The 12197-nt window shown below is 39.4% G+C and overlaps 2 protein-coding genes across 2 annotated transcripts; both read left to right on the top strand.

Moving 5' to 3' along the window:
- Positions 1 to 2142: 2142 nt before the first annotated feature.
- Positions 2143 to 3078, top strand: OR10AI1 (olfactory receptor family 10 subfamily AI member 1). Its single transcript, NM_001388792.1, has one exon. The coding sequence runs from the start codon at positions 2143 to 2145 to the stop codon at positions 3076 to 3078; it is 936 nt and encodes a 311-aa protein (NP_001375721.1).
- Positions 3079 to 10507: 7429 nt separating this feature from the next.
- On the top strand, positions 10508 to 11780 carry LOC489332 (putative olfactory receptor 10D3). The gene has a single exon (XM_038535496.1). It carries the CDS (start codon positions 10508 to 10510, stop codon positions 11447 to 11449), a length of 942 nt encoding a protein of 313 aa, XP_038391424.1. The 3' UTR covers positions 11450 to 11780.
- The last annotated feature ends 417 nt before the right edge of the window (positions 11781 to 12197 follow it).

Below are 12197 nucleotides of genomic sequence, written 5' to 3'. Positions count from 1 at the left end.
TTATGTATTTATTTATTTAAGAGAGAAAGAGAGTGAAAAGGAGAGAGAAAGCATGGGTGGGGGGAGGAGCAGAGGAGAGGGAGAAGCAGTCTCCCCACCCTGAGCAGAGAGCCCAATGCGGGGCTCTATCTCAGGACTTTGAGATCATGACCTGAGTCAAAGGCTGATACTTAATCGACAGAGCCACCCAGGTGTCCTTGTGTGATCCCTTTGTTTTCATTTTTAGAAATATTTTTCCCTTAAGTTTATTGTATTGTGGTCAGAAGACTTATCATGAGATCTACCCCTTTAACAGATTTTCAGGTGTGTAATACAGAATACTGAGTATGGGTACAATGCTGTACAGCAGATCTCTAGAACTTATTCCTCTTGCTTACACAAAACTTGATGTGGTTTGATTAGTAAATCCCCATTTCCTTCTCCCTACCTGGCAATCATCGTTCCACTCTTTGGTTCTATAAATTTGACTATTTTAGATTTTCATGAGAGTGGAATCTGTTTGTTTGTCCTTCTGTGAATGGCTTATTTCACATAGCCTAATGTCCTCAAGGTCCAATCACGTGGCCACATGTTACACGTATCTCTTGTTTTTTAAAGGCAGAAGAATATTCTATTGCACGTATGTACAATCTTTTCTTCATCCATTCACTTGTGGTGGCTATTTGTGTGTGTGTGGAGCCTTTCAGGTTTTCCATACAGAAGATCATGTAATCTACAAAATGTTACTTATTCTTTTCCAATTGAATGTTTTGCTTTTGTTGTTTTTGTTGTTTTTTATGTTATTGTCTATTTTTTGTTTTGTTTTGTTTTTTTTGCTTAATTGTCCTGGCTACTTTGTTCTGCTCTTAGAGGAAAAGAACACAGCCTATACTGGATGACAGAATCAAAATCCACAAAAATGCTTTATGTAAAAAAAACAGATTTTATTTGAGAGAAAGAGAGCCCAAGCAGGAGGAGTGGCAGGGAGACCAATGCGGGGCTTGATCCCAGGACCCCAGGATCATGACCTGGGCTGAGGGCACTCTTAACTGACTGAGCCAACCAGGCGTCCCAACACAAAGATACTTTAATAGGCTCAGGTGATGTGTAAATACTAAAATGATGAAACTGGAAACCTTTAAGCCCATATATGTAAGGATCTGTGATTTTGCAGAAACAAAATAAAACAACAAAAAAGAATGGTTCCAGCACTTAGCAGAAACCAGGGTGAAACTCTTCCTTGTAGTTTGACATATGAAAAAGTTCGATTTTAGGTCAGAGTGTTCTCAAAGTTGCTTTGATTGTTCTTGAGATCTTTGAGCACATTGACTGAAACAAAGAAGCAATGACAACCTTCCTTGTTGCATAGCTGTCTGAACTGTTGAACAATAATAGACAAAAGGATAGAATTAACCTAAGAATGATTAGAAAGGAGTTCAAGGACCACATGGCAAGGACATTTACGGAGAAATCCAAATTAAAAAGTCAGTGATTGAGCTAAATTATCACTAAGGCCCTTTCAGTTCAGAGAATACATTGATTTTTCTTTTATCTGCATTTCTATAGTTATTTTTTCCTTTTTTCCAGTTATGGTGTAATGCATTTAGAACCCTTGGGTCCCAATTCTGGATCTGTCATGATCTGTATCTGAGAATCTGAGCAAGTTATTTAACTTCCCTGAATCATCATTCCATTATCATCTATGAAATGGAGATATTACACTTGACTTCGAGGATTCTTTTAAAGCTCCAGAAGCAAATGGTTATGAATATTCTATGTAAACTATAAATGTGTCTAATTTGTTTCCTCCTCTTTTCTCTATCTTATTTTCTTTTCCTTCTTTTGTCTTTCCTCTTTGTTCTCAGTTCTCAAAACGTCTATGCTCTTTGTATTTTGTTCTTCTCCATCTGATAATAATAAAATAATACCTGTCTATGAACCAGTCAAGTTGCCTGCATTGTGTCCTAACCCCAGAGACCACACGTCCTCCTGAGGCATTTGCTGCCCCCAGTCCAAATAACTATACACATTATCTTTTCACTGATAGAGCATATGATTACATTTCCTTTTGTGAATCTACTGGTAGCAAGCAGTACGATTTTATTCCTTGGGCCACTAACTTATTGTCATGTTTCCTCCTTTCCAGAATAAAGTCTAACTTCTATGGAAGTGAGGAATCACACTTTGGTTACAGAGTTCATCCTGCTGGGCATCCCACACACAGAAGGGCAAGAAACCATGCTCTTTGTTGTGTTCTCTGTCTTCTACCTCTGCACCCTACTAGGAAATCTGCTCATCCTTGTGGCTGTGATGTCTGACTCCCACCTCCACACTCCTATGTATTTCTTTCTTTGTAACCTCTCTGTGCTAGATATTGGCTTCTCTTCTGTGAGCACGCCGAAGATGTTGGCCAACCTGCTGGTGAGGAACCGAGTCATCTCCCTGGGGGGCTGCATGTCTCAGGTCTTTTTTTACCACTTCCTCGGCAGCACTGAGTGTCTGCTCTACACGGTGATGGCGTATGACCGGTTTGCTGCCATCTGCCACCCACTGCGTTATACCACCATCATGAACCGCCGGGTGTGTGCCTTGCTGGCTGCTGGAACCTGGTTTACTAGCTCTTTTCATGCCACAATCCTCACCACTCTGACCTTCCAACTGCCCTACTGTGGGTCTAATGAGGTAGACTATTTCTTTTGTGACATCTTTCCTGTAGTCAAATTGGCGTGTGGTAATACCCTCATCATTGAGACAGTGAGCTTCACCAACATCGGCCTTGTGCCCATGATGTGTTTTCTGCTCATCCTTGCCTCTTACATCCGCATTGTCATTGCAATCCTAAAGATGCACTCTGCTGAGGGGAGGCGCAAGGCAGCGTCTACCTGTGTCTCCCACCTCTCGGTGGTCACACTGTTCTTTGGGCCCTGTGCCCTCATCTATACCCAGCCATCTTTGAGCGAGGTACTCGTAACCCCAGTGCAAATCTTTGGCAATGTAGTCACCCCCATGCTGAACCCCACAATCTACACTCTGAGAAACAAAGATGTCAAAGGAGCCTTGAAAAAACTGGCTACGGGCCAGATAGTTTCAGGTCACTAGTCCTCTTGTGGGTAAAGCTGATGTTTTTGTCTTCTCCTTTGTATGTTAAACTAATTTAAAAACATGTATCTATGACCGTTGTCTTTCTGCCATGAAGACAGCTGAGCAGCAATTCAACTGATACAAACCTGTGACATATTCCCATTTAATAGACCAGGGATCAGCAAACATTTTTCTCTAAACGTTCAGATAGTATATATTTTAGGCCTTGAGGACCATATAGTCTCTATTGTGAATACTGAACTCTACTATGGTAGCATGAAAAGTGCCATAGAAAAATATATGAACAAATGGATGAGACCTGTTCCAATAAAACTTTACTTACACAATCAGGTAGCAAATGAGATAATGCCCCACCGGCCATAGTTTGCTGATTCCTATCACAGAGGTTAGTTGAATTTGAGAACCAGTTTTTTCAAGGACATGTTGATAATGATTTAAGAGTGGAATTTGACATGGGCTGGGTCTCACCACTGTGCAAGGTGAATTTCTGATCAGGGGTAAGTGGTGAAAGATGGATGTTAAGGGACAAGGTACGCACATCTGTGAGAGGACTGTGTAGCACCTCGAGTACATCTTCTGAGAACTCTTCACTGCAGCAGGGCCATCTGGATGTGATCCATGCGGATGCCTAGACATTCCTGATACCTCTGCTCCTTATATCCTTATGGCCAGTTTCCAAAGGCATGAAGGTAAACGAACACTATTCTTGCTCATACAAGCAATCTCCATTCCCCTCCGAAGTTACTCAGCTTCCCCCCTGCTAGCATCAGTAACTGCATTCGTTTTCTATCCACAAAACACCAAGAGCAATTGGGTAGGCACCTTGGAATGTGATTTTGACAAGTCTACCAAAATCTGTCACAAGATATGATTATTGCATCGATTTTGCATCAATTTAGCAGGGTACTAGACAGAGTGAATCTCCTCTTGCTGCCAGTGGTCTGACTGCTCAGTGGTGTGTATGCCTGTGAGTGACTGCAGCTCATTTAGTGGTGGGACCAGACCCTCTGAGAATAGTGCCAGAAATCATGGAGCTTTGTGCTCCCCCTATCTTCACAGAGAAACAAACTCTGTTGGGCAGTGGTGATAGTTCTCTGGGTGGGACCATCCACCTGCATGTTTTAATTATTTCCTATCTACTCTGGGAACTGACTCTAGTCAGCTAGTTCTTTTTTTTTCTTTCTTTCTTTCTTTTTTTTTTTTCTTTCTTAATTTCATGAGAGACACAGAGAGAGTGGCAAACATATAGGCAGAGAGAGAAGCAGACTCCTCAAGGGGAGCCCGATGCAGGACTCAATCCCAGGATCACGCCCTGAGTTGAAGGCAGACGCTCAATCACTGAAGCCACCCAGGTGTCCCCCTGACTAGTTCTTAATAAGGAATTGGGCCAACTGGGCTATTAGAGTGGTACTAGCAACTAGAGCTGTCCTTGGCCTGATGGATAGACAGATCACCTTCTTTCTAGCTATATTGGGCTAACTTCTCCTTTCCTAGTTACCCATAAAAGCAACCCCCTAAATCCCCATGTGCCAAGCCTCCAGAACTTTCAAAGGACTTAGTGTAATGAGGTTCTTCTTTTGCCATTTCTAATTCCCTGGATGAATGTAAAATACATATTTATTTCAAAGGACAGAGCCAAAAGTTACAGCATACTTCAGCATAATCACATCAATTACTAATTTTGACCTTTTCTAGAAAGGTTGTCATGAATCATGGCCATTTTGGGCTTATGTAGAATCTGTAATTACCCTAAGCTGTTTTTGTCCATTTCTATGCCCTAACATATAATGAAATTTTAATCTGTATTTTAAAATATATTTGGTGAACAAATCAAAAATAATAAATCCTGTTAAAATTATGTATCAATAAATTATGTGTTGTTTTCCATAATCAATAAATTAAGCTGACTGCATTCTTTTTTGATTGGGAGTAAATATATATATTATCTCTTATTTATATTTTTACAGTATTCAAAACAAATTTAATAATACATTCTTATTTATTGCAGTCTTAAAAATTATTTTTGCTGTGAAATATCTTTCATATTTTAAAAATATTATAAAATTTAAAGAATACTAATAGATATCTGTGTACTTTTCAACCAGTACAGGAAATAGAATATAATCTAGAAGTTTCTTTTGTGTGCTTCTGTCATCCTTATCCTCACAGTAGTTATTAGCAAGCTGTTCTTGTTAAGGAAATATCTTTATTTTATTTATGGATCTAGCACTATGTATGAATCCCTAAACAACATATTATTTAGTTTTTTTCTGCTTTTGAAATTTGTTAAAATAGACTCATACGTGATTGCCTTTATTCCGTTCAAACTTGTTTTTGAAATTCATTGATTTTGATGCATATGGCTGAAATTTTACATTTTATTATTTTTTAATTCATTCTATTGTTTTAAGACATAGATGGCTCCTAATTTGTTATTATGAACATTCGTTTGCATGTCTCTAGAGCACAGGTCAAAGAGGTTTCTCTAGAAGATGCATTCAGGAGCAGAATGGCTGAAATGGAGGGAATTCAAATAGCAGATTTGCTAGGCTGATGCCAAACTGCTTTCTGAATGATTCTAACAATTAAAGCCACATCCTCAGAGGATGAGAATTCATGGCACATCTCATGACTGTCAACACTTTGTAATGATCTTATTCTTAATATTTGCCAATCTGATGATATGAAATTGTGGCCACTGTATTTTGAAATCACAGTACTTGATTACTAATAAATTTAAGCAACTTCGTATCTGTTTAATGACAGTTTGGGTTTCCTCCTTTGGGAGATTTATGTAATTTTCTTAACTCAGTTTTCTGTTTAATATTTTGACTTTTATAAAATTGATTCACAGTGGTTCTGTATGTATTCTAGATACTAGTCTTTTATTGATAATATGCATTACAAATATCTTTTCCTAGTCTGTGGCTCCTCTGTCTTTTTTTTAATATAAAATCAATGTGTTCATTTAATGTGAATAATTTATCAAACTTTTCCTTTATAATCTCTTCCAGAGATGATTGCATCTTGTTTAGAAATCATATATTATACTTAATTTGTGTCTTTAGGGTTTTCATAGAGTTAGGGTGCCTGGTGATATGGGTGGCAAATAATTGCATGAAGAGTGGAGCAACAAGCAGGACAGACTTTATTCACTCTCCAAGGGATGAGAGAGGCCAGACATCTAGAGAAAGGTCAGCCCTGAGTTTCTGTTAGGCTGGGCCTTTTAAAGGGTTTTTAGGGATATGAGAGGGTTGCAGTTGACCCCATGAGGGTGGTGTGTGGAGGGCATAGACTCTTGGCCAGGTAGAGCAAGCGATGGCAGATTTCTTAAGGGACTCTGTCCAGGGCTACACTGGGATGTGGGTTGTGGGCAGGCTAGAGAAGAATATGTTTTGTAGTTGGAGTATACTGAGACTATAGGGCACCGCGACCTAGAAAAACAAAGAGTTACAGCCAAGTGCAGACAACTGTGAGTTTTGTCTCCTTCTGTGGGATGGGGAGGGACTTGGAATAGATTTCTTTCACAGTCTTGATTTTCACTTTTAAGTCTTTAATCCATCAGGAATTGACTTTTGTTTGTGATGAGATAAGAATTCAATTTCCTTCTACTTAAAAAAAATATGAATATCCAATTAATTGTCCCAGCATCATTTATATTCTATTTCAACATCCCCTACTGGCCTGCAATGCCTCTCTAATATGGCCTCCAATTACCCCCATCTTCTAGGATTCATGCTTTTGTGCAATCGGGTCCTTAGTTTTAGTGACTTGTTTTAGTGAATACAGCATAGCAGAGGTGATGGGATATCACTTCCAAAATTACATTATAAAAGACTATGTTGGGGCACCTGGATGGCTTAGTAGTTGAAGGTCTGCCTTTGGCTCAGGTCATGATCCTGGGGTCCTGGGATTGAGTTCCGCATTGGGATCCCTGCAGGGAGACTGTTTCTCCCTCTGCTGGTGCCTCTCTCTCTCTCTCTTTTTCTCTCTCTGTCTCTGTCTCTCATGAATAAATAAATAAAATCTTTAAAAATAAAAGACTATGGCTTCAATCTTGGGTGAATGTGCTCTATTTTACTGTCTTTAGGATTGACTGCCTTGGGAGAAGCCAGCTGCTATATTGCAAGGCAGTCCTATGGACAGGTCTCAGATCTACCAATAGCCATGTGAAGGACCTTGGAAGCAAATCCTTCTCCAGTCAAGCCTTCAAAAACAGTGTAGCCACAGACAATGGTTTGCAACCTCAAGAAAGACTCTGAGCCAGAGGCACTTAGTTAAGCTGTGTCTGGATTCCTGACCCAAATAAACCAAATGTCAGTTATTTTAGGTCACCAAGATTTGGAATAATTGATTATGCCATAGAAACTAAAACATATATCTATTCATATTTTCTATATTTTTGAGTCTGTTTTGATAAGTTGTATCTTTTTAAGATTTATTCAGTTTATCATAGTTTTCAAATTTATTAAAAATAAACTTTTATATGTACTTTCTCTCTTTTGTCCAATAATCATCTTATTAAAAAGATATTTTATTAATTTTTTTGAGAGAGAGAGTACATAAGAAAGAGCACAAGCAGAGGGAGAGGCCGAGGAAGAGGGAGAAGCAGACTCCCCACTGAGCAGGGAGCTGGATGCAAGGCTTGATTCCAGAACCCTGAGATCATGACCTGAGCCAAAGCAGATGCTTAACCTACCAAGCCAGCCAGACACCCCTTTAGCAGTCATCTTTATAGAGGTATACCCCTTAGTCTTTTCAGAGAGCCAGATTTTAGCACTGTTGAGCCCTTTTCCTTTTGCCTTCTTTACTTCATTCATTAATTAATCTATTTTGGTTCTTTGAAAACTTATAACCCTTTTGTATATGAAAGATGAACAATTCTAACATTATAAACATCTGGTCTCAAGTGGCAAGGTTCTTGACACCCTTCAAAAAAAAAAAAAAGAAATTCCAGATTCATCAAACATGTCTTGTGCATAGTTGTATATATCCTTAATAAATATGTGTTGTTTTATATATTAATACAATTCTGGAAAAATCACGTGGAGAACAAGTGCTAGTTCAGAAAAGCCAACTCTGCCAATTGACAAAACTGCTTGTTGGAGAATCTAATCATGGAAATTTTATTTCCAAATCAAAATACTGCATCTCAAAAGTAGGAGAAGAGCTATGGAGAACAATTTGAGATAAAGTGTTTGAAATTGGATATTTAAAAGCATGAGATATATAGTTGTTCTTCTCATTCTAATATTATATCCTGAAACTAAGAAAATGTTTTCTACCTATATCCTAGGATTGAGTTGTACCTCTCAGCCTTCGTCTCACTTCTCTAGATCAACCACAGAAATAGAAAGTGTAGACATGGTTCAATCTCGTTCACGCTGTAGTAATGACACAAGGGGGAACATTAGCATATTCTGTTTCAACTAGATCATTTACTTACTTGTAATTACTCCCTTTGTTCAACAACCCCCTTGAATCAGAAATCACTCAGGAATGGGATCCCAAAGGCCTCCAAGGGCATTTAAATTTCCACATAAAAGAAAACAATGTAGCTATTAGTGTCTTGGAAGCAATCTTTGGAGAGGACAGAGGTACACTCAGCTTTACTTCATTTAGCCTGAGTTTATTTCACTAAGAAAGAGCTTTCCAGATCATGTGAGGAGATCCCTGACCCTTATTTACCATGTGACATCAAAGGCAAATCGAGGCAAAAGATCCTATAGAGACAGATGGTGAAAGGATCAAATTTCCTCCTTGTAAGTCACGTGAGTGCCACCTTCATCTTTTTTCTTTCTGCTCTGTTTTTGTTTTTCATATGCCTCATGGAGAGGAGAACTTGGAGTCTTGGTTTACAAATGGTTTCTGAGTCTAGGGTGAATAGGAGCATGGAGCTACTAAACACAGAATAGGATGTTATTTGCTTTGTTTGTCCTTCACCTCATCATGTTGGCCAACCAACTCAAAAACTCCTTTCTTATTATTGTCCTGTATACCCAGGGATTTGGACTTGATTCAAAATGATTAAAAGACTAGACATTCCAAATGAGACTTCACCTGGATATACTGGGCCAATTCTTCATGTAATGTGTGACTCCTCTTGATAAAACATCCAGGGCTTTTGGTGGGGGGGGGAGTAGATTGCATAAGAATAAGTAGTTCTTATTTTGGGTCTGGCCACCTTTTAGAGTACAGTACAGAGCTTCCTCCTGGGTACAGATGCCATGAAGGTAAAGAGCGAAATTCTAAAGATTCAGAAGAATAAGGCCAAACAGGAAGAAGTGGATGATCATGCTTCTTTAGAAGGTTGTGGATGAAGACTTCTATCCAACAGTATCATCTAAGTCCTTATATAAGATAAAATACTGAATGTTATCCAGTTTTGTCAGTCATTGAATGAGTCATTTGACTACTTCATTCATCAAGCATTTATTAAGAACCTGCTCTGCGCCAGGCATTGTTTTCTGCACTAGAATATAGCAGTGCACATCAAACTTTATAACTTTATGTGTATGTGGTGGTGGTGGTGATGGTGGTGGTGGTGGTGGTGGTGGTGTGGGTGGGGAAGGACAGGTTGGCTTTCCATTGCTTACTAATGAGGAGAAGGAATATTTTCCTAGCCTGGTGACATCAACAAGAAAAAACATGAATAACACGGAGGCAAAATATGAGAAGGCTAGTAATGTCACAGTCCACCATAGATGCATACATTGGAAAGACTGATGATGTCAGGAGAAAAAAAAAATAGATCCCTAGCTCTACCATTCTAGCTATCTCAATCTAGGAGAGTTGCTTCACCTTTTTAATGTGTGGCTGTTTTCTTCTCTATAGATTTATCTCAAAAACTTATTGTAAGGGTTACTAAACTGAAATCATGTTGTATCAGCATTTCCAATGTAAAGCATTAATTGTTCAACCCTTATGTCTCTCTGAAAAGTCAGAGAGAGAAGAAACAATGTTGTCAGTAGTGGTGGTCCACAAATATGGTGATTAAAAAATATATAGTGATTCTTAAGTTGTAGTTCCTATCTTGCCAAATGAAAAAGCCCCTGGTTGATTCTGAAGATTTGAGATCCTTCCTCTCTGAAGGAGCACACGTTTGTGTGGGCTCTGTCCTTCCCTTTGAAAAATCTTTCCTCTAAGATGCTTTTCTTTTTAAAAAAGTATTGTTTTAATAAGAGATGTCTGCATTTAGAATTGATATAACAAAAATACTTGGCACAAAACTATTAAATTTTCTATGACAACTACATTCCAGTTAAAATGCCCTGTAATATGGGTCATAAGCAACTTTTCCTTAACTTTGAACCAGAATGCTATCCTTTCAATGGCATATTTCATTTGCCCAGTATGTTCACTGCCATCAAGCCAGGGCATCTGTCCATGTCCTCTGCTTCCTTTTCCTCCCCTAGGACACTTTCTCATGGAGAAGAAGAACTGCTCGGTGGTGACTGAATTCATCCTGCTGGGGATTCCACACACAAAGGGGCTGGAGACTATGCTTTTTGTCTTGTTCTTACCCTTCTATGCCTGCACCCTGCTAGGAAATGTGTCCATCCTCATGGCTATTCTTTCTTCCACTCGCCTTCACACACCCATGTATTTTTTTCTGGGGAACTTGTCTGTGTTTGACATGAGTTTCTCTTCTGTGACCTGTCCTAAAATGCTGTTGTACCTCATGGGACTGAGCCCACTCATTTCCTATAAGAGTTGTGTCTCCCAGCTCTTCTTCTTCCATTTCCTTGGCAGCATTGAATGCTTCTTGTATACCGTGATGGCCTATGACCGCTTCACTGCTATCTGTTACCCTCTGCGGTACACAGTCATCATGAGTCCTAGAATCTGTGGGGCCCTGGCTGCAGGCACATGGCTGTTAGGGTGTATCCATTCCAGTATCTTGACTTTCCTCACCTTCACTTTGCCATACTGTGGTCCCAATGAAGTGGATCACTTCTTTTGTGACATTCCGGCACTTTTGCCACTGGCCTGTGCTGATACATCCTTAGCCCAGAGGGTGAGTTTCACCAACGTTGGCCTGGTGTCTCTCCTCTGCTTTCTCCTAATCATTTTATCCTACACTCGAATCACCATCTCTATCTTGCATATTCATTCAACCGAAGGCCGCCGCCGGGCCTTCTCCACTTGTAGTGCCCACCTCATTGCCATCCTTTGTGCCTATGGACCCATCATCACCGTCTACTTGCAGCCCACGCCTAACCCCATGCTGGGAACTGTGGTGCAAATTCTGATGAACCTCGTAGGACCAATGCTGAATCCTTTGATCTATACCTTGAGGAATAAGGAAGTGAAAACAGCCCTAAAAATAATTTTGCACAGGACAAGCCACATTCCTGAGAGCCAGTAAGAGTGGATGGATAGGTATACAACATGGAATTTCTTTCTGGCCCAACATGCAAAATACCCTTCTGGAATCCTCATGTGTAACTTTTCAGCACACAATGAAGAGCATGGCTGACTCTATCATACTTCATTTTTTTGTCTATTTTATTTTTTTGGTTTACCTGAAGTACACTCTCCTAGCTTCAAGATAACAGTCTGGGTTGCTGTTGTTTTGTTTTTCTTCTGTGGAGAACCTCCTGCCACTAAAAGGAAGAAAGATGATCTTGCTCCTGCAGCATTTGTCTACATTTTTCAGCTCATGTCCCTCTAAACTATGTGTCAGACCAAGTTATAAGGAAGGCAATCCACAGAAAAAAACGATTGTAAATAACTGATTGAGAGTATGATAAGATCTTCTCTCTTTCTATATTAACAGACTGAATGTCAGAAGCAAAATCAAATGTTTTCTCTTTATCCTCAACTGTACAAAAAAGGAATAACTTAGAATTTATCAGCAAAGATATTTTCCTCTCCATCCCATGATTTTCCTCATGCCTGTTTTCTCTGCTTGTAGGTCCTTAGGCAAATACGATTACCTCCCAACTGTGTAAGGAAAGTGAAAATTTTGTGACTAATGTCCTAAAGTAGAGGTGTCCATTTCACTACTAGCTCATAGTGTGATTCTGAGTGTGAAAAAGCAATTGGTTTTATCAGGTCAGGTTGTTAGACTAAACCAGCGGTTTTCTAAGAAAGACTCAAAGAGCCCAAGGACT

This window comes from Canis lupus, chromosome 5, assembly GCF_011100685.1.
Source record: "Canis lupus familiaris isolate Mischka breed German Shepherd chromosome 5, alternate assembly UU_Cfam_GSD_1.0, whole genome shotgun sequence".
Lineage (NCBI taxonomy): Eukaryota > Metazoa > Chordata > Mammalia > Carnivora > Canidae > Canis > Canis lupus.
Note: the sequence above shows the minus strand (reverse complement) of the source record. Positions and strands in the feature narration are given on the sequence as shown.

Coding starts and splice junctions, on each gene's coding strand:
- OR10AI1 (NM_001388792.1), top strand. CDS start 2,143: ATGGAAGTGAGGAATCACACTTTGGTTACAGAGTTCATCCTGCTGGGC.
- LOC489332 (XM_038535496.1), top strand. CDS start 10,508: ATGGAGAAGAAGAACTGCTCGGTGGTGACTGAATTCATCCTGCTGGGG.